The following is a 27,766-nucleotide window of genomic DNA, read 5'->3' on the forward strand; positions in this document are numbered from 1 at the left end:
GGACAAATACAGAGGGTTAAGACCGTGATGGTTCTCTGGGAGGAGAATGCCACACTAAGAAGTTTGGACTTGATTCTGCAGTCAGGTTTTTGGGGGCAGAAGTGATGCCACCCAGACTAGACTTTAGGACTAAACTTCCGGTAATGCTGACTGGATGGAACAAACCACAATCCTCTACATCCTAAAATTCAAAATGTCTGACAGCCGGTGAAAAAATTATTAGACATAAGAAGGAGGAGGAAAATGTGACCCAGAACCAGGAGAAAAATCAGTCAATAGAAACAGATCTAGAAAGGGCTGTGATGATGGAATTAGAGACAAAAGGACTTTTTAAAAGCTGATTTAAATATGGTATATATGCTAAAGGATGTAAAGGAAAACACAAACGAGGAGGAGAGAAATGAAAGATACAAATATTCTGCTGGTACCGAGGAAGCTAGGGAAGCCACGAATTCTTTAATTGATTGATTAGATTAGAAGACAACCTAATCCTGTTATATTACTGCATTGCTATACATAGGAATTAGTGGTTATGATTCAGAAGAATTTGTACATTGAGCCCTTTATGTAGCTGAGGAAAGCACAAAGTCATTCTACTTTAAAACCTATCTAAAAAAACATGTTATTGCTAAGTATTACTAAACTCCCACGTTCTACATTCTTCCTGTGTTACAACACCATTCAAAAGAACGTAACCTGTACTGTGTACCCACAACCAACTGACTTAGGGTAGTTTTATAACATTTCAGGCATCCTCAACCATACTACGTACCTTCTATTCTGGGTCATTTTACATACTGGTTGCCTATGATTCTTTGGTGCAACAAATTTCCAATGACTAATGCTTCATAATCCACACTTTATCTCTTAAGATGGGTGTTTATATCACCAAGAGCTTGGAAAATGGATCAATTCGAAATAAAACGCTTTGCTAACAACTTTCATGGTTCACTGGCAGAGAAAAGAAGGCTTATTAGCTTGGCACTCTAGATATGGCCTTGGCCATATGGTAAAAAACATACCAGATTTTTAAAAAGTCAATCAAACCATTCTGGTCTGGCTATTAGAATAAACAGCATGGTCCATAAAACCGGTTGTGTTATTTAAATCCGTCTGTTATTCTCCCAAAAGACTAGAAGAGCATTACTATCAGAGGCTGGACCTGTAGTTCTCTTTTACCCTCAATAGTTGCTAACACAGATCATGATGGATGGTTATAAAGAATGTATTTTCTAAATATAGAAATCAGGACACAGCTGACATATGGTCCAACAATGGGACAAAAAAATTTAAATACAGTGGAGTTTAACGAGGCTTACAGAGGTTAAATAACTTGCCAAACATCCAAGTAAGTGGCAGAGCCAAGATCTAAATCTAAAACCACATCAGCGGACAATGTCACCTGCTGTGCTTCCTCAGACCTGCATTCACGTGCAGGAACAAAGGCTGTAAAGCAGGAGAGGCAGGTTGAGAAGATCACAGAGGTAAAGGAGAAGCCTAGAAAAGAGACATCGTCCACCCTACCTCAAAACTCCCCTCCAGAATCGTGAAGAGTCACATGCAAAGAATAGAATTATTGAAATCTACATACTCACCCAAAGAAAGTCATGTTAACTCCAACATATTCAACGTATTAAAGTTATTTATTTTATCGAAAGGGTTTTCAACAAACATTCCACAGTTAAGCAAGATGTAAAGAGCAGCTCTGGGCAAACAAGGACTTTTAATTTTTAATGGTTGCTAATATCTCCTAACACAGAAGCGTTATTTTCATTCTCCATTAGTAGATATTTATATGTTTATTGGTGGCTTATTAATTTTTTCAGATATTTCTGTAATAGAAATCTGGGGCCTGAGGAAAGTCAGCACTATGTTTTCTGGGAAATATTAAAAGAGGTAAAAAAAGGTTCCCATCCAATGAAAATATTTATAATTTTCAACACATATACATTTATCAAATTTTGAAGCACACAAATTTTTATTTCTTAACATGAAGCAATTTTTGCTCAGCCTCAAAACTGGTACAGCTGGTGAAAGTTAATAATATATAATGTATACAAATTGTTTAACATGCCTATAGGCGACAGACATAGAGTATTCCATAATTAATCTGGAAAAATGAGAATACCTATCTATTCATGTATTTATATATTTTTTCATTGCTAGCAATAGCTTGTCAGAATCTCAGTCTGTGCTGGGGATTCTTCCATGTTTTAGATTAGTGACTTCCAAAAAACCTAGGATTTTCTATGCATTAAAGGAGAGGTGCTTGTTATTTGGGGTTTTAAGAGGTTCCAATCAGACCCCATGCCCCGCACGGGCTGTCTCTGGCTGACATCCGTCACATAGTCAGTGGATAATTTCAGAAGAGGAATGGCTCTCTTCCGCGCATGCGCCAGATTAATGCGCGGGCCCATCTCTCGGTCTCGCTGTGTCCAAGCAGAGCCTCCCAGGCGGCAGCCCGGAAGCCGGGGACAGTACCACTACCTAAGGACACACAGGTACACAGCGCATCGGAGGTCAAGTGCAGGTCTGCATCTAAAGCAACCAGAGAACTGTTTTGAAAACAAGGTATAGGACAGATAGCGGTCTCATCTGCTGAGTTGGCCACACACACGATGCTTTTTGTTCTTTCAGATTGATGGCATAGTCTAAGAAGGCGCCTGAACTATTTACTTCCCGACTTCTGCATATGGGAAATCAGTCCTTACTCTCGGAACTTAGGAGACAGAAAATTTGCACGTTATTATCAGATATTCAAATGATGAAAGAAAAATGCCTAAACACACACACACACACACACACACACACACACACACACACACAGCTTTGCACAGCCTAGAACCCTTAGCTTTAAGTACAGTTTCAAAAAAAGGGTGGATCAATTCGCAGCCCCATGAATGTTGGAAACATCTTAACAGTGTCTCGGAGATGAAAGAGTATCATACAGAATGAGAAAACGAGGGAAAGTTAAATTATGTCTGCAGTCATAACGAATCAAAGCCCAGAAGGAGGTCTGCAAATCAGCAGGTTCTAATGAAATATTAAGGTAAGTGATTATTGATGAAAAATGAATAAGCCTTTTTGATTTCGGCAACCTTTAAATCACACCTAGCTAATTAAAACAACTCAAAAGCATTCATTGACTCCTTGATGGGCATTTAGCTATCCTTGGGTATAGTCAGACTTCATTTTGTGAGGTATGTATGTAGCTGATGCCAGGTACATGGACGAGTGTGCCTGAAAAAGACATATCATAAAAAAAAAAATCTAGCTCCTTTTCATATTTGATTTATCGTTTCCAAGCTGGAAATAAAAAAAACCACAAGGGACATTTCCTGTGTACCATAAATAAAACATCTATAATGCTCTACTACATACTTATTAATATTGAACCCTATTTTAATTAATTATCATATAATGAACACAAGGCATTTATAATACCAATATTATGTAATTACATGGTAGTTTTTATTTAAGTATATCACAGAGCTATTGAAAACGGCTTTATTATTCCAGCCCACACCTTCAGAAGGAAGAGGCACAAACAGTATCTCCAAAGGTGGGCATCGCCCACATGTCACATCACAAGTCATGGGAGGATGTGACTGCAGCCCCAAGCCTGCACCATCTTCATTCATGGCCGCAAATATCATAACCCTTGTCACCTTAGTCTCCTGTTTTGGAAATAAATGAATCTGTGCCTATTCAAGCTTAAATACTATACCAAATTTCTGCAGGTTAAGTGGCTTCCTAATTACAGAAATCAATCAAATGTCCTCAGCCAGGCACCCTTTAGCATCAGTATAGAACAGCGGTCCCCAACCTTTTTGGCACCAGGGACCGGTTTCGTGGAAGACAGCTTTTTCCTGGACGGGGTGGGGAGGGGTGGTTCGGGCGTTGATGCGAGCGATGCGGCGCGGGCAGGTGAAGCTTCCCTCGCTCACCCACTGCTCTCCTCCTGCTCTGAGGCCCAGGTTCCTAACAGGCCCCGCTGGGGACCCCTGGTATAGAACGTTAAAAAGCTGCAGGCATCAACTGTAGCGTCCAAATTAAAAGCTGAGAAACCTAAAAGTTTTACACACAAAAGATGCTTTTAAAAATACAGAATCATCCAATATCATACCTGTGCAAAAACAATTTATGCAGCAAACTTTTAGTTTCTAAATGTCCCGTGAACTCAAGAATACAGATGCTGCTGCCGATGGTGGTAGGGGTGGCAGCACAATGATAACAGCAACTAATACTTCCTGGGCTCCTCCTACGTGCCAGGCAGTATTCAAAGTGCCTTACATGGACTCATTCATTTAATCCTCACACAAACCCGATGAGGTAAGGACCGCTATCCCCATTTTACACATGCAAGAAAGTGAGGCACAGAAGGTTCTGCCAGCGCTGGGAGGTGAGCTCAGGCTGGCCCCAGACCTGTGTCAACCACACCTCTATCCTACCCGCTCTTAGCAGATCACATTGTATGGTCTCGACTCTCTCTCTTTCTCTCAAAATTACATAAGCTCTCGGAAACCTGTAAGCATCATGGATTTCGCATAAGCAAAAGAGATTTTAACAATTAAAACGGTTAACTACATTTTGCTGATAGAAATTCCACATTTGTTTCTAAAGCAGGCCCTCTCTGAAATCCCAAACACACGCTTCCGGTTTTCCTGACATACCCTACACCCCGACAACTGCCTTTTCTGTGCTGCTGCGGAGTTTGGTTTCTTTGTTCATGCCCTGATTTAACATATTTGAATGCCTATGTACCAGGCCTTGGAATACAGCCATGAACAAAATAGACCCAAACTCCTACATTAAAATGGAACTCCATTCTAGTTGCTAGAGATGAATGACAAACACAATTTTTCAAGTGTGAATATGCCATATCATCATGTCATAGGCACTAGCCAGAAAAATAAAGCAGGGAAGGTGGTGAGGGAGGTCAGGGGAGGACGGGGGGAGATTAGTGATTTTAAATTATTTGTGTGTCCCCATAGCAGCTAAAGCCCCTCCCCCACTGCTGCGGGGACAGAGCCTGGGTCCCTCAGAGGAGTGGGCTCTCGGCATAGAAGTGACCATGAGAGCATTCCAGGTGGTAGCACCTGGGACTCACTCCCTCCTCAGGCCTGAGGCTCCAGCGATGCCCCAGAATTCGCTTGGAATGACAACCGACTCGTTGTCACCTGGCCTACCTTCCCCTCCCTGACTAACCGTCTTCCTAGTGGCCCCCTTCCCACTGTCGGCAGTGATGGCCCAGGAGAAAACTCATGGTGCTGGCCAAGTGCCAGCATGGGGCACAGCCCAGAGAGCACTCCAGCAGGACACCAGTCCACGGGAAAGGGTGAAGCCTGTCCCCACTGAGATGTCCCCACAGAGATGGGGGGATGGCAGGGACCTGCTTGTATCTTCCTCAGTCCTGGGTTCTTCCAAGACAGCAGAGTTTATCACCAGTGCCTACGGGAAGCATCATCGTTACTTTCACCCTGTTTTCTCATCTCTCCAGGAACACAGCCTCTTCCACCCCTGCATAGACACATGTGGGTGGAACTGGCACAGTCATTTGACTTTTAAGCATTTTTAAGAACGGCCTAGGTGTGAAAGTGGAGAAGTGATGGTCTCACGCAATTGCTGTAAAGGAAGTCCCAGTGAACCACCAGGGCATCACCACCCTTCCAAATCAACCAACCCACTGCTTCAGTTATCAGCGGATGGGATTGTTGGAGGCTGTCAATTCCTCAGTCAGCAAGGACAACCCTACACCTACATCCAGGTGGCCTTGATCTAGTACAAAGGCTGGAAATTTTGTAGTAAAACCAAGACAATTCAAAGATGCGCTGATTTTTCCAAGAAACCAGGGTAGTATGTTTTGGGTTCATTCATTACAAAGAGGGATGAATGGGATTCTCCCAGGGGCAAATAAAATTCCTTAGAAATCACATTAGAAGGAAAACGTTGACTAGATGATGACTCCACGAGATCTGTCCATCTTCCTGAACCGTTTTCGCGAGGCAGATTGTGTCTAGAAGATGCTCAACAGATACTGTACCCCCAGTGCTCCAGCAAAGCCTGCAGAAGCAGCAATATTGTGAATCCCGTGGCATTCAGAGTCACAAATGGCCAAAACAAGAATTTCAGATTCCTCCAATGCTACATTGAAGACATCACTATTCTCACGAGCCTGCTTTGGAACTGATCCGTGAGGTCGACATCACTCACAGTACCGGAGCCGCCCACACAGAAACCACCCGGTTCCTGCCCAGTAAGGTCTGCAGCATCTCTTCCCATGTCGGCTCCGTCTTGTTATCTTGCAGCCCTCAGTGTCCCACATGCAGGAGGGTTCAAGACACCAGGAGCCCTAGGGGCTGGGCGAGCCTTCCTTGCTGATACCCCATACCACTTTTCAAAGCATAGACCACTCAGAGAAAAGCTACAACAGTTCTGCCACTGGCTCTTAAGGGCAGGAGGGAATCAAGGAATTTATACAGTAAAGTGTTGACCATATTTAATATTTGCCAGGAGCATATAAATCCAGCAGGTAAACCAACTAGGCTGCACCATCAGTCAAATCTCTATAAATACACATATAATTATATTACTCACATTATCTATTATATACACGTTATAGTGCTGACCCATTTAGGATGGAGCTCAAGCACAACACATCTTAGAAGCCCCTCCTTCCCTGACCTGAGCCAATCTCCTTAGCATCCTATTGAATTCTTATCACTCTGGGTACAATACGTTTCGTGGTCTGTCACGTGACACCAAGTAAGAGGAAGTGGGAGGTGAATTTCTTATTCAATTCTGTATCCCAGACACCTCCCACGTCCCTGTACACTGCAGCCGCCAAATAATTGTTGGGGAGGGGAATGGACAGCCATGGGGGCTGGAAGAAGAACAGGTACAAGAATCTGGGGCTTGTTCAAAGAGCCCTTAAAGATTTAGCCCTTGAAGATTTCACAAAGCTTAAGCATCCAGATGAAAGGAAAGAAGGAAATGGAAGAAAAAGAGAATAATTCGAAATAAGTATTTATCCTCAGCTTTAGTTTCTGTCACAAAGCAGGTGATTTTTTCAGTCATGCTAATAATGCAGCTTGCAAAACCAAAACCGAAACTGGAACTCTCCTGCATCGGAATTAGAATTATACAGAATCGAAGTCATTTCTAGGTCCTCCTTTCCTCCACAGGCCACATGTGACTGTGAAATTTAGAGAAAACCCTCATTCCTTAAGACACGGAGGGCCACCTGCCAGAATTTACCATCCTCGTCCGAATCCACAATGGCTGGGAGTTCCGTGGAACTCCCTGGAGTCTGTGACTTGTTCCACAGACACCCCACGGCCCCCAGTAAGCCCCAGTTCCTTTGCATCCTGTTCATCTCTGCTCCCAGTATTCTTCAGAATTCTAAGCGCCATCTCAATTTAAAGCAAACTTGGAGTGAACATTTTACTTTACCACTTCTCTGCCTACACGCCTGACGCTGGTCCAATTGATTATACAACCTTCAAAAGACAAAGCAACTATTGCTTTTCAAACTTCATACCTGGCATTGAATGACCCATTAAGTATCAAAGCAGAGACCAGAGAAGAGAAGCAAGAGAAGCAAAAGATATCTGGTATTTGGTGGTCATGCAGATTATCTGGAGAGACTTGTCATGATAATCGGTAAGTTCTAGTATGCCAAACGTTTTCCTTAAAGTCACAATTTCCTTCATGGAAGACAACGCTATACTTTTATTTTTTAAATATATTTTCACAGTTCCAGAATTATATGAAGTCTGCATGAAAGTATAGCAGGATTTTTCTTAGACAGGTAATTTGTAATTATTTTAGACACCACCATTTACAACTTTTGAAAATCTACGAAGAAATTTGTCTTTCCCCTAGTAAATTTTTTTTAATACACATTTATAGTAGAAATGGGATTTTAGGAGGATTTCTTTGAAGGGAATTTAGGATAATCCTTTTCTATTCCAGTGGTGTTGAGATCAAAAAATGTGTCTCATCTAAACAAAATTTAAGCAAATTGGATATATACCTAAATGAGAATGAAAACAATTGTTTTTTTTCTTTTTCTTTTTGGCTTAAACAGCACACGTTTATTTCTCACAATTCTAGAGGCTGGAAGTCCAAGATCAAGGTGCCAGCAGATCCAGTGTCTGGTGAAGGCCTTCTTCCTGGTTGACAGATGGCTGCCCTCCTGTATCCTCACATAGCTAACAGCAGAGAGGGGAAGCAAGCTCTCTTGTCTCATCCTATAAGAGCATGAATCCCATTCATGAAGGTTTAATCCTCATGACCTCATTACCTCCCAAAGGTCCCACCTACTGATACCATCACATTGTTGGTTAGGATATCAACATATGAATTTAGGGGGACACATTCCATTCATAACAGCCCCTATAGTAAAAACAATTTATAATGTTTAAAGACTAAAGGTTTGCTCACTGGAGCACTGGTAGCCCTTCATCTGAGTTGCTGGGTGCTCTTTAAAATTCAAAGTATGGTATCTTTGAACAGAGCCTTTAATTCAGGCTTTATGCTATTTCCTCTATTCAGATTGACATTACCGATCCGTTCCAAGTAAGCACGTTTTAGTTTGGATTCATGCACACCCAGGACATCCTCCAGACTCCTGAAGACGTTATGTTCTTCATTTCATTTGGAGAATCTGAGCTGTGATATGAGCCAGGATCACTGGCCTGTTATTCCTTGGTTTGCTCCAGGCTCAGTCAGGCTCTATCCACGGAAGGTTAACATCTCCGGAGCCTGGGCCAGGCAGGCCTCTCTGGGAGATAACCAAGAATTTCCCTCAAAACATGGGCAATAAAGATGTGCAAATCCAGGCTAAGGCTAGTTTCTTGCCCGATAACATCTGCTTAACTTTTTAAATTATACTAAACTTAATTGTAAAAAAGCTAAGCTGAAAGAGCCACCTGCCCTGCCAAAAGGAACCACCTTGGAGATGCTTACCCGGGCCCAAGGCATTTTGTTTCAAGGACAAATATTTTCAAAACTCTGTATCCCTAAGGATTCAACGATATAATCCCTGTATAGTTTATTGACTAGAAATAATAATGAAAGGTATAAAGTGATACAGAAAATATAGTTTTAAAAATATTTGTTTTGGGGAATTCCCTGGTGGCCAAATGGTTAGGACTCTGTGCTTCCAATGCAGGGGGCATGGGTTCAATCGCTGGTCAGGAAACTAAGATCCTGCAAGCCGTGTGACACAGCCAAAAAAAAAAAAAAAAAAAAAGTTGTTTTACAGAAATGTGTATTTATAATAATATTTATTCATTCCCTTTTATGCAATTTTAAATGCATATTAAATAATTACTACAGATCCACAGAATACATGAATTATCTAATCATTTTCTGTTCTGTGACAATACAGAAGTTTTGGAACTTTCACATTTCTATCTAAACATCTATTTTAGTGGAAGAATCTAAGGACTTCCTTGATTGGAAAAGACAACAAACATCATTTTTAATCAATTACTGCTTACACAAAGTTACACAAAGTCAACCAATGGGGCACTAAAGGAAGGAGAGGAATGAAACGGCAAATAAAGAATAATCAAACAGTTATCCACACTGAGGGCGGGGGTGCCCAAGGAAAAGCTCTAGAACATCTGGGAAGTTAATTTAAAAATGGATTTTGGATTCAGATCTTGATAAGTCTCCCAAGAAGTTGAAAATGCATCTCACAACAGGGCTCCACATAAATCCACATAAATGAATTTATATTGAGTTGATTGATATTCTATCCTGGTGCAAGAGCAAGAAGGAAAAAAGCACCAACCTAAGACCACTAAATACCAATAAGATTGGCACTTGAATCCACAGGTTTGGACTGTCTAAAGGACAGAAGAACCAAGCAGTTGGTCAAAATAAAAAGATGAGTTACTGTGCTGAGCTGCATGTAAAGCAGGATCTTAGCGCTTCTGTTTGAAGGCTAAAATCAAATGAAATACCAAGCAGCTAAAGGGAATTTCCACCAGTGTGGCCAGCTCATCATCAAAGACCCAAAATTCAGTGCCTTGCAGAGGGGAAGACATTAAAACAAAACAAACACGCTCTGCTGGAGGACGATTTGCCTGATAGGTACCAAGGTCTAAAATAGTTTCTGCTTATCCTGATACTTCTGCAGAATATTTAAACTTTCTCTAAGGCTAAAATAAATATATAAATAAACAACCCCCATTATGCATTACTTCTCCAAATAAATTGTGGTTTCAGGCAATGTTAATCAACAAAAAGAATTAAAAAAGAAGTCTTTAAAATTAGCTATGACCTTATTTATGGCTTCATTACTTTCGAGATTTCAGTTGTTGGGTTGTTTATGTCACCTCAGCCTTTAATTTAATTGCTGCATCTCTAACTATATTAGAATAGCTTAATCAATGGTGATGGCTTGTTTTAACTCACCAAAATTTAACATTTGCAGAACATATAACACCAAAGAGCCACTTAATTCATCCATGTATTAGATGAAGTTGGATTTATACTTTGAGACTGATCCTCTATTTGGAAAGTATGATGTGAGCCAATATGACACAGCCTGACATGATTAGGGATGAGGCTGAAACAGGAGGTCTTAGGGCCCATAAACCTCATGCTGAGGGCTTGGACTGTATCTTGGAGATGATAAACAGCCACAGAATAATTTTAAGCAAGAAAACGAGATATCAGATTTTTATTTGAGATAGAAAACTCCAGGTATGGGGTGAAGTAGGGATTTGAGAATAACAAGTCTGGAGGCTGGGGGAAGAGTTACAAGACTACTGCCAGCTTCCATGTGCAGCGGAACAGAAGGAGAGAAAGGGTTTGGAATTATTTGGGATGTAAAATTGGTAGGCCTTTGTCATTGACTGATGTCTGGGGAGGGAGGCTGGCTGCAGAAGAAAGGCTTGGTCAAGAGTAAATATGTGGGTGGTGACAGCATTCACTGAGATGAGGCTGATGATACTAGAGGAGATCTGCACTGAGAAACAATGAATTTCGTTTTGGATGGGTTGGGTTCAGGTGCCTGGGAGGCACAGGAAGCATGTGCTGGTAGCTAGCTCCGAGAACCTGGGGCTTACAGAGAGGGCTGGGCTAGTGCAGACTGTGCATCACCAGTGCCTCACAGCAATTAAAACCAAAAGGAGAGATTAGGAACCAAGATGGCGGAGTAGAAGGACGTGCTCTCACTCCCTCTTGTGAGAACACCAGAACCACAACTAGCTGCTGGACAGTCATCGACAGGAAGACACTGGAACTCACCAAAAAAGACACCCCACATCCAAAGACAAAGGAGAAGCCACAATGAGACTGTAGGAGGGGTGCAATCACAGTAAAATCAAATCCCATAACTGCTGGGTGGGTGACTCACAGACTGGAGAACACTTATACCACAGAAGTCCACCCACTGGAGTGAAGGTTCTGAACCGCATGTCAGGTTCCCAACCTGGGGGTCCGGCAACGGGAGGAGGAATTCCTAGAGAATCAGACTTTGAAGGCTAGCAGGATTTGATTGCAGGACTTCGACAGGACTGGGGGAAACAGAGACTCCACACTTGGAGGGCACACACAAAGCAATGTGTGCATCGGGACCCAGGGGAAGGAGCAGTGACCCCAGGGGAGACTGAACCAGACCTACCTGCTAGTGTTGGAGGGTCTCCTGCAGAGGTGGGCGGTGGCTGTGGCTCACCATGGGGACAAGGACACTGGCAGGAGAAGTTCTGGGAAGTACTCCTTGGCGTGAGCCCTCCCAGAGTCCACCATTAGCCCCATCAAAGAGCCCAGGTAGGCTCCAGTGTTGGGTTCCCTCAGGCCAAACAACCAACAGGGAGGGAACCCAGCCCCACCCATCAGTAGTCAAGCGGATTAAAGTTTTACTGAGCTCTGCCCACCAGAGCAACAGTCAGCTCTACCCACCACCAGTCCCTCCCATCAGGAAACTTGCATAAGCCTCTTAGATAGCCTCATCCACCAGAGGGCAGAGAGCAGAAGCAAGAAGAACTACAGTCCTGCAGCCTGTGGAACAAAAACCACATTCACAGAAAGACAAGATGAAAAGGCAGAGGGCTATGTACCAGATGAAGGAACAAGATAAAACCCCAGAAAAACAAGTAAATGAAGTGGAGATAGGCAACATTCCAGAAAAAGAATTCAGAATAATGATAGTGAAGATGATCCAGGACCTCGGAAAAAGAATGGAGGCAAAGATCGAGAAGATGCAAGAAATGTTCAACAAAGACCTAGAAGAATGAAAGAACAAACAAACAGAGATGAACAATACAATAACTGAAATGTAAAATACACTAGAAGGAGTCAATAGCAGAATAACTGAGGCAGAAGAACAGACAAGTGACCTGGAAGACAGAACGGTGGAATTCACTGCTGTGGAACAGAATAAAGAAAAAAGAATGAAAAGAAATGAAGACAGCTTAAGAGACCTCTGGGACAACATTAAACACAACAACACTCGCATTATAGGGGTCCCAGAAGGAGAAGAGAGAGAGAAAGGACCAGAGAAAATATTTGAAGAGATTATAGTCGAAAACTTCCCTAACATGGGAAAGCAAATAGCCACCCAAGTCCAGGAAGCAGAGTGAGTCACATACAGGATAAACCCAAGGAGAAACACACAGAGACACATAGTAATCAAACTGGCAAAAATTAAAGACAAAGAAAAATTATTGAAAGCAGCAAGGAAAAAATGACAACATACAAGGGAACTCCCATAAGGTTAACAGCTGATTTCTCAGCAGAAACTCTACAAGCCAGAAGGGAGTGGCATGATATACTTAAAGTGATGAAAGGGAAGAACCTACAACCAAGATTACTCTACCCGGCAAGGATCTCATTCAGATTCGATGGAGAAATCAAAAGTTTTACAGACAAGCAAAAGCCAAGAGAATTCAGCACCACCAAACCAGCTCTACAACAAATGCTAAAGGAACTTCTCTGAGTGGGAAACACAAGAGAAGAAAAGGACCTACAAAAACAAACCCAAAACAATTAAGAAAATGGTCACAGGAACATACATATAGATAATTACCTTAAACGTGAATGGATTAAATGCTCCAACCAAAAGACACAGGCTTGCTGAATGGATACAAAAACAAGACCCGTATATATGCTGTCTACAAGAGACCCACTTCAGACCTAGGGACACATACAGACTGAAAGTGAGAGGATGGAAAAAGATATTCCATGCAAGTGGAAATCAAAAGAAAGCTGGAGTACCAATACTCATATCAGGTAAAATAGACTTTAAAATAAAGAATGTTACAAGAGACAAGGAAGGACACTACATAATGATCAAGGGATCAATCAAAGAAGTAGCTATAACAATTATAAATCTATATGCACCCAACATAGGAGCACCTAAATACATAAGGCAACTGCTAACAGCTCTAAAAGAGGAAATCGACAGTTACACAATAATACTGGGGGACTTTAACCCCTCACTTACACCAATGGACAGATCATCCAAAATGAAAATAAATAAGGAAACAGAAGCTTTAAATGACACAATAGACTAGACAGATTTAATTGATATTTATAGGACATTCCATCCAAAAACAGCAGATTACACTTTCTTCTCAAGTGCGCATGGAACATTCTCCAGGATAGATCACATCTTGGGTCACAAATCAAGCCACAGTTAATTTAAGAAAATTGAAATCATATCAAGCATCTTTTCTGACCACAACGTTATCAGATTAGAAATGAATTACAGGGAAAAAAACGTAAAAAACACAAACACATGGAGGCTAAACACTACATTACTGAATAACCAAGAGATCACTGAAGAAATCAAAGAGGAAATCAAAAAATATCTAGAGACAAATTACAATGAAAACACAACAATCCGAAACCTATGGGATGCAGCAAAATCAGTTCTAAGAGGGAAGTTTATAGCAATACAATCCTACCTCAAGAAACAAGAAAAATCTCAAAGAAACAATCTAACCTTACACTTAAAGGAACTAGAGAAAGAAGAACAAACAAAACCCAAAGTTAGCAGAAGGAAAGAAATCATCAAGATCAGAGCAGAAACAAATTAAATAGAATCAAAGAAAACAACAGCAAAGATAAATAAAACTAAAAGCTGGTTCTTTGAGAAGATAAACTAAATTGATAAACCATTAGCCAGACTCATCAAGAAAAAGAGGGAAAAAAAAAAAGAAAAAGAGGGAGAGGATTCAAATCAATAAAATTGGAAATGAAAAAGAAGTTACAACAGACACCGCAGAAATACAAAGCATCCTAAGAGACTACTACAAGCAACTCTATGCCAATAAAATGGACAACCTGAAAGAAATGGACAACTTCTTAGAAAGGTATAACCTTCCAAGACTGAACCAGGAAGAAACAGATAATATGAGCAGACCAATCACAAGTAATGAAATTGAAACTGTGATTAAACATCTTCCAACAAACAAAAGTCCAGGACCAGATGGCTTCACAGGTGAATTCTATCAAAAATTTAGAGACGAGCTAACATCCATCCTTCTCAAGCTCTTCCAAAAAATTGCAGAGGAAGGAACACTCCCAAACTCATTCTATGAGGCCACCATCACCCTGACACCAAAACCAGAAAAAGACAGTACAAAAAGAGAAAATTACAGACCAGTATCACTGATGAATATAGATGTAAAAATCGTCAACAAAATACTAGCAAACAGAATCCAACAACACATTAAAAGGATCATACACCATGATCAAGTGGGATTTATCCCAGGGATGCACGGATTCTTCAGTATATGTAAATCAATCAATGGGATAAACCAGAGTAACAAACTGAAGAATAAAAACCATATGATCATCTCAATAGATGCAGAAAAAGCTTTTGACAAAATTCAACACCCATTTATGATAAAAATTCTCCAGAAAGTGGGCATAGAGGGAACCTACCTCAACATAATAAAGGTCATACACGACAAACCCACAGCAAACATCATTCTCAATGGTGAAAAACTGAAAGCATTTCCTCTAAGATCAGGAAAAAGACAAGGATGTCCACTTTCACCACTATTACTCAACATAGTTTTGGAAGTCCTAGCCACGGCAATCAGAGAAGAAAAAGAAATAAAAGGAATACAAATTGGAAAAGAAGAAGTAAAACTGTCACTGTTTGCAGATGACAGGATACTATACATAAAGAATCCTAAAGATGCCACCATAAGACTACTAGAGCTAATCAATGAATTTGGTAAAGTTGCAGGATACAAAATTAATGCACAGAAATCTCTTGCATTCCTATACACTAATGATGAAAAATCTGAAAGAGAAATTAAGGAAACACTCCCATTTACCATTGCAACAAAAAGAATAAAATACCTAGGAATAAACCTTTTGTCTAGGGAGACAAAAGACCTGTATGCAGAAAACTATAAGACACTGATGAAAGAAATTAAAGATGCTAGCAACAGATGGAGAGATATACCATGTTCTTGGATTGGAAGAATCAATATAGTGAAAATGACTATACTACCCAAGGCAATCTACAGATTCAATGCAATCCCTATGAAATTACCAATGGCATTTTTTACGGAACTAGAACAAAAAATATTAAAATTTGTATGGAGACACAAAAGACCCCGAATAGCCAAAGCGGTCTTGAGGGAAAAAAACGGAGCTGGAGGAAACAGACTCCCTGACTTCAGACTATACTACAAAGCTACAGTAATCAAGACAATATGGTACTGGCACAAAAACAGAAACATAGATCAATGGAACAAGATAGAAAGCCCAGAGGTAAACCCACGCACCTATGGTCAACTAATCTATGACAGTGGAGGCAAGGATATACAATGGAGAAAAGACAGTCTCTTCAAAAAGTGGTACTGGGAAAACTGGACAGCTACATGGAAAAGAATGAAATTAGAACACTCCCTAACACCATACACAAAAATAAACTCAAAATGGATTCGAGACCTAAATGTAAGACCGGACACTATAAGACTCTTAGAGGAAAACATAGGAAGAACACTCTTTGACATAAATCACAGCAAGATCTTTTTTGATCCACCTCCTAGAGTAATGGAAATAAAAACAAAAATAAACAAATGGGACCTAATGAAAGTTCAAATCTTTTGCACAACAAAGGAAACCATAAACAAGACGAAAAGACAACCCTCAGAATGGGAGAAAATATTTGCAAACGAATCAATGGGCAAAGGATTAATCTCCAAAATATATAAACAGCTCATGCAGCTCAATATTAAAAAAACAAACAACCCAATCCAAAAATGGGCAGAAGACCTAAATAGACATTTCTCCAAAGAAGACATACAGATGGCCAAGAAGCACATGAAAAGCTGCTCAACATCACTAATTATTAGAGAAATGCAAATCAAAACTGCAATGAGGTATCACCTCACACCAGTTAGAATGGGCATCATCAGAAAATCTACAAACAATAAATGCTGGAGAGGGTGTGGAGAAAAGGGAACCCTCTTGCACTGTTGGTGGGAATGTAAATTGATACAGCCACTATGGAGAACAGTATGGAGGTTCCTTAAAAAACTAAAAATAGAATTACCATATGATCCAGCAATCCCACTACTGGGCATATACCCAGAGAAAACCACAATTCAAAAAGACACATGCACCCCAATATTCATTGCAGCACTATTTACAATAGCCAGGTCATGGAAGCAACGTAAATGCTCATCAACAGACAAATGGATAAAGAAGATGTGGTACATATATACAATGGAATATTACTCAGCCATAAAAAGGAATGAAATTGGGTCATTTGTAGAGACATGGCTGGATCTAGAGACTGTCATACAGAGTGAAGTAAGTCAGAAAGAGAAAAACAAATATATTTACGCATATATGTGGAACCTAGAAAAATGGTATAGGGTTTGCAGGGCAGAAATAGAGACACAGATGTAGAGAACAAACGTATGGACACCAAGGGGGGGAAGCGGCAGGGGTTGGGGGTGGTGGTGTGATGAATTGGGCGATTGGGATTTACATGTATACACTGATGTGTATAAAACTGATGACTAATAAGGACCTGCTGTATAAAAAAAATAAATAAAATTCAAAAATTAAAAAAAAAAGAAAATGGCCTTCCACCATTAATTTTATAATTTCTTCTTCTTTCCAAATTTTGGTTAAATTTTTAAAAAATCAATAATATGGAAATAGGATGAGTTATTCATTACAAGTACTGACATTAATATTGTTTTTCTAAGAGCTGAAATTGTCTTCTTTTATTAAAGGTGTTAATTCAAAAAAAAAACCCAAAAGGAACGTGTAGAGAATAGCAGTGGTCCATAGCTATTCCCTTAGGGGATCCAAAGTTAGGGGACAAATAGAAGAGACTCTCTAAAGAGACAGTGAAGGAATAGTCAGAAAGGAAGGAGGAAGCAAGAGAGAGCAGTATTGTACATAGAAACTAAGAGAACAGAGCTTCACGGAGGCCAGAGTGACCCAGAGGGAAAGAACAGAAGTGTTCACTAAACCAGGAGTCCAGGAGGCCACTGGGAAACTAACACAGCATGGTTGCTGGAACCAATGCCCACAAACCTACTGCCTTAAGATAACTACAGTTTATCATATTTGGGTGCTGGAGGTCAGAAGTCTGAAATTGGTTTCACTGGGCTTAAACCAAGGTGCTAGCAGGGCTGGTTCCCTCTGGAGGCTCTAGAGGAGAATCTGCCTTCTGGCTTTAACCACCTTCTAGAATCCACCGCCCTCCTGGGCTCAAGGCTCCCTCCTGTCTTCACAGCAGCAGCCTGCATCTTTTTTTTTTTTTTTTGCACATTTAAAAAATTTATTGTGGTAAGAACACTTAACATGAGATCTTCCTTCTCAACAAATTTTCAATTTACATTTCAACAAGCATTCAATACAGTGTTTTGATCTATGGGCACAATGTTGTATAGCAGATCTCAGGAAGCTTTTCATCTTGCATAACTGAAATTTCATACCCATATATTAGCAATCCCCCATTTCCCTCTCCCGCAGCCCTGGCAACTATGATTCTATTCTTTGCTTCTTTAAGTTTGACTATTTTAGATACCTCATATAAATTTGAGTTATGCAGTATTTTTTCTTCTGTGATTGACTTATTTCATTTAGCGTAACGTCCTCAAGGCTCATTTTTGTTGTTGCCTATTGCAGGATTTCCTTTTTTAACCTACATCTTCAAGTCTCTCTCCAACCTTGACTCTCCCACCTCCTTCAATTATGATCCACTGGGCCCATCTGGAGAATCCAGGGAAACGTCCCCATTTTAAGATCTTTAACGTAATCAGATCTGCAGCGTCCTTTTTCCTGCATGAAGTAACATATTTACAGGTTCCAGAGACTAGGGCAGGGGCATCTTTGGGGGACCATTATTATGCCTACCATGTGGAGTGAACAAGATGTAGGAAAGAAGAAACAGCAGTCTCTATCAATCCTAGATTAATCTTTCAAGAAGTCTGGATTAGAAGTGAAGAGGAAAAATAGGGCAGAGAATAGCCAGAGGTTAAAAAACAATTTTTTTTTTTTTTAAACAGCATGATCAGGACATCATGTTCACCAGCTACGCAGAAGTGACAGCAGAGACACACAGGCTAAGAAGGGACCAGGAGGGAAGCCTGAGGAGCAGGCCCCTTGCAGGGGTGGGGCTGGGATCCAGAAGGGTGCTCCCAGGCCCGGCCAAGAGGAAGGAAAACCCATCCTCAGCAAGCAGGGAGAGAGAGATGGTCCAGGCACAGACAGAGGAGGTAGATGGAGCTGGCCAAGGTCAGAGACGGGTAGCGGGGACACTTAGATGGGGCCAGGGTGGAGCTCATTCATCAGCAAAACATGTGCAAAACACATGTTACAATGAGACGGATTCCATTTGAAAATCACTTTCTCACATCTCAAGAAAAGCCGAGATTAAAAAAAAAATAACTAAGTAAATGTAAGTAAATAAAATTGTATTTGACTTTTTGAATAGCAAATACAACTTTGTTATATGACCCAACCTTTTAAAAAGAGCACTTGTTTAATAACAGCCTGTAGCTAAGAAAATTAGTTTTGTTCTGTGTTTGCCAGACTTCTTTTGACACAACTGGATTCCAGTTTTTAATGGGGGAAAAAACAAGTTCACAGAGGTCTTTTCTTTTAAAATCGGCATTTTCTCTTTAGTCGTAAAATGCATGCAAAAAGCATATGATTATGGTATTTATGTTTCCATTAAGGTGTCCTCAGCAAGCTGGGGGAGTCTAGCCTACTATTTTCCTGCTATTTAGATTTACAGCAGCGCAGTAACTGTTTTATTTCAATTATGTTTGAGGACAATGCTCTCTTGGTGGCAAATGATTGCATGGTGACAGTCAGCAAATGTCCATTAGAGCTGTCTTTCTGTGGAGTTTTTAACTACAGATTCTGGGATCTGACTATAAAAATATGAATTGCATAGTGTCCTCAAATAAATAAAAAACATTATTGACCGACATTCCATCAATTCTTTGCTAGAATTCAAAGCACACGAAATTTTGAATTGAAACTGTATAACTTACATGAAAAGAAACTTTTTGGTAAGTGTCAAGAAACACTGAATAAAGTTTATGAATAACACACCTGCAGGCTGACCTTTTGAATAAAATGATGATTCGGTCATAGGTGAAAAATGGGCATTTATGAATGCCCAGTCAAAGCTGTACCCAATATGGAAATTATAAATTATAAATTATTTCACCTCTTCACTGTAAAGAGACCTTACTAAACTAACCGATAATGGAGTTCCAGTTTGTTTTTGATTAGCCCAAGAATAGTACTGTTCAAAGGGTGGATGGACCAATTGCATTAGTCAACTGAGGTGCTTGTTGAAAATGTGAGTTCTTAGTCCCCAGCCAGATCTACTGCATCAGGATATCAATGGGTGGAGGTCAACACTGGCGAGAAGCACTCCACGTTCTTGATATACATGCCAAAATGTGAAAGATCACTGTTCTAGAATGCAGGCTTTCATAATTCTTAAGAGCATGATCCCTACCTGCCTGGCCCACCAGAGGACAATCTGATGTAAAGAGGAATGTCAACATTTTCGCCAAGGTTTGAGAAGTCCAAGCCTCTGTATCTCCATGGAGCACTGAAGCTTGGAATCAGCAAAACTTTCATGAAAGTAAAACAGGAAGAACTTCAAAGACTTCCATGAAAGTACAAAACGAATACCTTCAAATTCGCAAAAAACAAACTGAAATTGATGACTCATGTCCTGACACCACTGTCCCCCTAACTCATTCTCATATAAGCCATTTTTTCAGTACCCACCATCTACTTTTTCTTCCAAGTATTTATACTATAGAAGCAATCTGGTATGCCTCACACTGAACTCAATAAGTCCTAATTTAAAGAGAAATGGTTCATGATATGATGTGATTTATGGAGAACACTTAGTGACCAACCTACTTGATGACTGAACTGTGGGCATCAGAGAACTGCATCCCCACACTTTTATATGTATGTTAAGTATAAGGAATAAAACCATCTTTATTCATTCCATTTTCATTTCTTGCTTGTTTCTGTATCCGCATGGGGACGCTGTGCTTTCCTGAGAGTAAGTGCCCATTGCCCAACTTATAATACCAACAGCAAACACCTAAATAGTGCTTACTGTGGACCAGGCACTGTGCTAAGTGCTTGAAAGATATTAACAAACTTAGTCCACCCCAAGCCTAATGAGGTAAGTACCACTATTATCCCCATTTTACAGATGAGGAAAATGAAGCACAGAGTTCACACTGATGGTGGACGAGCCCAGAACCAAAGTCAGGCAGTGTGTATCTTGGACATCACACTTAGCTGCCTCTGATTTTATAACAGGGGACTTCCCTGGTAGTGCAGTGGGTAAGACTCTGCACTCCCAACGCAGGGGGTCCAGGTTCGATTCCTGGTCGGGGAACTAGATCCCACATGCATGCCTCAACTAAGAGTTCGCATGCCGCAACAAAGAAGTCCATGTGCTGCAACTAAGACCTGGTGCAACCAAATAAATAAATAAATGAAATTTTTAAAAAAAGTTTCTGCTTTTATAACAGGATTATTGATAGAGGTAAGAGAGAGTGGTATATCAGAGTTAAGAATGATAAATGCTGTCAGTAACACTGCACTGCAAATTTGAAGGCTGCTAAGAGAGCAAATCTTGAAAGTTCTCATCACAAGGGAAACAATTTTTTTTAATTTTTCATGGTGACACGTGGTAACTATATATTGCACTGATCATTTCACAATGTGTACAAATGTTGAATTAGTGTGTCATACACCCAAAACTAATACAATATTGTATGTCAATTATACTTCAAATACATCAATAAAAAAAGAAGGATAAATGCTAGCAGATATTTGATTGATAACATTTCTTTAAGTAGAGGCTAGCAGAACGAAAGGCAGAAGAGATTATTGAATGACACTGAAGAATCTCACAATTCTTACTTAATTTCACAAAATATTGTGGCAATGATTTGACTAGGGGGTAGTTCTCCAGTGTGTAGACAATCTTGATATAAAGAGGATGATTCCCTTGGGCTCTTGTGTGCATGATTCCCTAAACTCAGAATGGTGTTGGGCATGAAACAGTACCCTGACAGAGGGAGACTTAGGCAAGGAAGGGCTCAGTTCCCAGGTAACAGGAGCAGAGTGTGGGCATCCCAGGACTGAAGCCACTGCTCCAGGGCCCAGGCTGCCTCCCTCTTCCTCCATGTGGCCTTCATCCTCAGCCTTATTACATGAGCCCCATCTAAGGGCACCATCCAAATCCAGGCAGGGAGAAGGGAAAATGGCAAAGAGAAAAAGCTGAGTCGGCTCTATTTTCATCAGGAAAAACCTAGCTTGGCAGAAAGTCCCATCCTATGAGACTGTGGATCCTATAAATGAGTCCCACTTAGCTCATTCATCAGAATAACGTCCCATGGTCACCTCTTACTGCAAGGGAGCCCGGGAAATTGGAAATTTTAAGCTGGGCACATTGCCAGCCTGAACAAAATGGGGATCCTCTTAGGTAAGGAAGAGGGGGAGAAGAGGTGCTGGGTAGGCGACTAGCAGTGTCTCCCACGGTAGGGGAAAAACATGGGAACACAGAGGCGCTGCATCAGAAGACATAGCAATCACATAGGAAATACACTCCGCCAAAGAGATACAGGACTAGGAATCATTTACAATAGCTACATCTTTGAGGTCTCTGGTTATAAGCAGGATAAACGTAAGTGCACCAACACTTTTGTGAGTTTGAGCTTCGTTATTCATAGAAAACAGAAGGGTAGGGGCGACTTCTCTGGCATCCACCCAATATGAAAACTCAGAATGTTACCAAGGGCATTAATAAATAGTAGTAACAATGGCCAAAGGATACAGTCAGATAATATTTCGTGTGTCAATCCAATTAAACAGGCATGGACAATATTGCCAGACAGAGTATGAAGCTCTCCTAGAAAAAGCATTTTATAAATAATTTGTGGAAATTGAGAAAGTGTCCCATTTTGACATCAAATTCACAGCACTTAATAAATTATCCCTGGTTATTTCCACATGGGACTACCAGATCCACATTTCCATTAGATCAATCAAAATTATAAGCAATGAAATTCAGAATATGGCTTTCTTACTGAACAATAAAAATCCCAGAACAGATTCAGGCTACACTTCAGACTGTCAACGGACTGGCGATGCTCCCATGAAATCCAAAAATTTGAACAGTAAAGTTCATCTGACACCAACGGCAAACTCGGGCGAAATTTAGTTGGTGGGAGTTTCTTTATTGGGTAAAAACTCTCTCTGAGGAGTTTCAAGTTTTATGTTTCCATCATTTAACTTTTTAGGAAGTTAATAGGAGCATATTCTAGATCATCTTGTGTGTTATTTCACTGTCTGAATTTAAGTTTACAGACACAGAGGCACCAAGAAATGCTACTTTTACTGTCTCGAGTTAATGGTAAGAGAAGCAGGTCGGACTTCATGCATTAGGATGCGTGGATGCAGCACACGGGTCAAAGGTCACGGGATACAGACATGCAAAAGAACTGCAGAATCTAACTGAGAAGAGTGATGGCTGAACTGAGTCAGCCCTTGGCTTGTGGAGCGAACAAACTGAAATGAACCAGGCATGAAGCATCCACCACCATATTCATGATTTGTGTGAGACTTTAGATTTTAAAAAAACATTATTGGCCACATTAAATTAATGTTGTTCATTTGAATGTAATGGTTTTGCTGTTTTGTTTGTATTTAATTTGTAAAGATGTTTGTTTTTATAGTTACATAATGGCCATAAACAGAAGGAGTTTGGCCCTATTTTATTTTTATACATATTTAAGTAACATTATAATCAAAACAATTTAACTCTATGCGGCAGTATCAAGAGATCATCTTTTAAAGGGTCTCTAGGCTACTCAAGTCTGAGAAACACTTTCTTACAGCTTTTACTCTGACAGAAAAAGGAATGGAGGTGATGCCATTATTTCCAAACCAAATGCAAATTCAATTATAGGTTGATGAAGAAATACTTTACAGGTGCCATAATTCCCAACTTTTTGGATTAGTGAAATCATTGTTCAATGGACAGCTTATTCTCTGAAAAAATAATAATTACAAAAACACAAAACATAAATTTCTGTGATCCATTTTTAAAAAAATAAATTATATCTCTCTTGAGTTGGACACATCTTAGAAAGTCTGTAGTCCAATCACCCTTCTGGGACACTAATACATAGAACTGTAAAATCCCTGACTCACAGTTGTCTGGGATGTGCCTGAGTGAGGCTGAGAGGGGCTTTGAACATACCGATGTGTATGATGTGATTCTGAGCTCTTCTCCCCAAGACCAAAGCCTCCTCTGGAACGTGTTGCTGAGTGGGATTTTGACGGAAATGAATTAGGAGGCTGAGTTTCGGTCTGAGGTCAGCTTGGGGCAGAACTGAGTCTGCAGGCTGGGATGCTGGGGACCCTAGTAGTCAGGACCCTGGACACAGAAGGCCTTTGGAAAATCTGCAGAGATCTTCAGGAGGCTTAGACTCTCGTAGGGCACTGGGGTTTAAACGGGGGTTTAAAGCAACCATTTCTGGACCCCAGGAGCTGGAGAGACCCCTTCTGACTCCCAGCTCTGTCAGGGGGGATTTCTGAGCCATGTGAATAATCACTATAAGTCACTATCTTTTAGATTTTCAAACTAGATGTGGAAGGTGCTGAAAATGATCAATGCTTTTATCAATGATCAATAACACGTTAACGAATTTTCTTTTAGTTCCTCCAGGAGGTACTAACTGGCAGTGCCAGTGTTGCTGCCGTGCCTTCTCCCGGGAAAACACTTGCCACGGGGCATCCATGGCCTTCAAGTGCGATTTGACCTTTGACCAACAGCTTTCACAAGTACAGCAAAAACCTAGTAAAAGTTTCTTAAGAAAATGTCACTCGCTGACAATAACCTTATTCTTTGAATCCTGATACATTCGTATTAGATAATAAGCACAGTGAACACCAAAGGGGTTTAAATAAACCATAAGCCTCCTATGTTAACTTACAAGGCTCACTCCTTACAATCAACACCAAATAGATCTTCATAAAACAACTTTTAAAAACGCTAAAACCACACAAAACCAAACAAAAAAGAAAGAACAGAACAACAATCCGACTAGCTTTCCCTAAGATCTGCTTCTCCTTTTGCTACTCTTTAAAACGTTTCTATCTGGGTTTGCCTGAGGGTTACCTGTTGCCTTTGCAAACCTTTATTAAAAATAGCCGCAAGTAAATAGCTAAAACATAGACAGCTTGCAAAATAAAGCAGCCAAATAACACATGGGTGCTAGAGGCAAAGGAATTCCAACGCATCTCTAGTCTTGTAGGGGTTCATAAAGTACAGCACCAGCATCAGACCCGGGAACTTGTTAGAAATGCAAATTCTCAGGCTCCACTCCAGTCCTACGGAATCAAAATTCTGGTGAAGGGTTAATCCAACTGTGTTTTAAGAAGCCCTCCAGGTATCTGATGTGTCCTAAAGAAACACTAGTTTGAAGTGAGACCTAATATTTTTAAAGCCTAGCTTCATTATACAGCAATGATTATAAGACGCCACTACAAGATGGGATGGAATGAGTGTATTCTTTATGATGATAGTATGCATGTGTTTCAAATAAAAAGAAATGAATATTATTTTCTTCATGAACTAAACTTTATATGGTGCTTGAATACATAAATGAAGGAGCTGAAGATCTGTTTCTAAATTGTTTCAGATAAAATTTGAAATAAATATATAACCATTAACATAGGGTCAGCATTGCACTCCTCTGTGCTACACTAATATACACAGTCAGACCTGTGGTCTGTGGCTACTAACAAGCAATTTGAAGACTGGCTATACTATACATCTCATTCACTAATTCTTTCATGATATGAAATCATGTCACCAAAAAAAAAAAAAGTGGCCCAAATCAATCATAATTGGAACAAATCATGTCACTGCCCATCTATTTAACTACCACGACTAGAGGCTCTCCTAGCAATAAAAGGAAATATGCCTTAAATAGAAGAACCATAGTTTCAAGTTTGCTTCTTATTTGAGTTATAAACTACAGGTAGTTCTTCCATCTGAAACCATTTTAAAACAAGATGACATATTTGGGGATCATGAGACAAGCTATCAAAATCTCTACTGCTCCTTCCATTAGGCTTCAATTTGTGTAAACTCAATACTCTTAGACACAAGGGGTTTTTAAAGGCCATTAATAAAAGGCAGTTCTAGTTTGAGAATTGATGAACAATCTACTCCCTTGTCACAAACTATATAAAAGTTGATTTGGAAGCAATACCTTGACTGCTCCAGGAGCCTACCTGTCTGCAGGTAAAGGTTTGGAATTCCGCGGCTTCTTCACTTGGGCATACAAAGCATCCATCATATGCCCTTCTCTCGGGCTCTGGGGTCTGGTGCTGAGAGCCATGGAACCTTCATAGGAAGAAATTCCCCCGTACATCAGCTCATCATCACAGCCAAATGTCCGATGAAATTCTTGGATTTCAGCATAGTCACGCTCCCGAGCCTGTCGCTCCCTAAATTCTCGAGTTTTGGCTTGAATCCTGTAAAATTATAACAAGTTGGAACAAGAGAAACTATGCCTTTCCTAAGAACTGCATATAGAAACATTCATCAAAATACGTTGTAAAATACCTATTATTTCATGTAGTTCTAAGAAGATAGATAGGATAAACGATGTTATATTCATTCTAGATTGTCAGGGTAATGTCATGGATGCTCAAAAATTATCATTTCAGATAGCTTTGTTCATGTCAGTAAGACATAGTCATGATTTACATCTTCATTTAAATTATCACTTATTAACTAGCTTTCAAAATTCACTAGGAATAGTTTTAGGCATCCACTTGGGTTTTACTCATGAAATTTTTTGAGGCAAAAAGTTACTTTTTGAAAAGTTACACACACATATACTATATATGTATACATTTATGTGTGGGTGCACCATATACAATCTTACTCATTACAAATATACCATACACATTCAACATACTATGAAGATTAACCATGAATCCACACCACAATTCTTTATTAATGGCAAAAGAAGATCTCAGTTTAATGATACTGACTTTGATTTTATGTGATGTATACAGAACTGGCAAATCCTGAGACAAAGGACAAGAAGGCATGTATCTAATCAAATTTTGAAATAAAACTTGCCTGTGTTATAACTAAGAAACAGACCTTAAATAACCCCTTTTACTGAAGATATGTTTAAATATTTCCTAAGATTTTATTAAGCTACTTGGTACAAAGTCCTCTTCAACCTATTAAAATAATATATGTCCTAAGATGGTCTTAGTTAGCTGAAGATAATTCAACTACCCTTAATAGAATTTTGATAACTTCTGATGGGAAAAAAATATTTCTATTACATACTAACAAATTTAAATGTTAACTTAAAAGTGAAGTCCTATCTATAAAAAGCAATACTTTCAGCTGTGTTTAATATCTTATTGCAAAGTTATTTACCTTTTTCATACTTGAAGTAGACCACTGCTAGCATAAATGATACATAAATGCATTCAAAAGAATACAGAAAAGATAAAAAATCAATGAAAAATCAGTCCAATAATAAAAAAGAAAACTACAGGCCAACGTTCCTCATGAATACAGAAACAAAATTCCTTAACAGAATATTAGCAAATAGAATTTGGAAATATATAAAAAGAATTACACACCATGACCAAGTGATGTCTACTGCAGGAATGCAAGGCTGGTTCAATTTTGAAAAATCAATCAATGTAATACATCATATTAATAGGCTAAAGAAGAAAAATCACATGATTATATCAACTGATGCAGAAAATGCATCTGACAAAATTCAACACCCTCATGACAGAAATCCTCAAAAAACTAGTAATAGAGCAGAACTAACTTCCTAACCTTGATAAAAAGCATCTATAAAAAACCTACTGGTAACATAATGGAGAAAGACTGAATGCTTTCCCTTAAGATTAGGGAAAAGGTAAGGATGCCTGCTCCCACCATGATAATTCAACAGGGTGCTGGGAATTCTAGACAATGAAACAAGCCTAGAAAAGGAAATAAATGGCATACAGATTGGAAAGGAAGAAATAAAACTGTTCTTATTTGTAGATAATATGATGGTCTTTGTAGAAAATCCCAAGGAATCTACAAAAATCTCCTAGAACTAAAAAGAAAGTTCAGTAAGGTCACAGGATACAACATTAGTATACAAAAATCCATTGTATTTCTATATGCTGGCAATGAACACAGATGCCAAAATTAAAAATACAA

General features: G+C 39.8%; 1 protein-coding gene across 17 annotated transcripts in view; it reads right to left on the reverse strand.

Annotated features, from left to right (window-relative positions):
- The window catches only part of PARD3 (par-3 family cell polarity regulator), a 631,899-nt gene that overhangs the window by 131,950 nt on the left and 472,183 nt on the right, over positions 1-27,766 (reverse strand). For all 17 annotated transcript variants that reach the window (XM_059911602.1, XM_059911622.1, XM_059911633.1 and 14 more), the window contains one exon: positions 25,807-26,049. In XM_059911602.1, the coding sequence (XP_059767585.1) occupies positions 25,807-26,049 (243 nt within the window). The remainder of the gene's footprint in view (positions 1-25,806; positions 26,050-27,766) is intronic.

The sequence above is a fragment of the Balaenoptera ricei genome, chromosome 2, assembly GCF_028023285.1.
Source record: "Balaenoptera ricei isolate mBalRic1 chromosome 2, mBalRic1.hap2, whole genome shotgun sequence".
Taxonomy (NCBI): domain Eukaryota; kingdom Metazoa; phylum Chordata; class Mammalia; order Artiodactyla; family Balaenopteridae; genus Balaenoptera; species Balaenoptera ricei.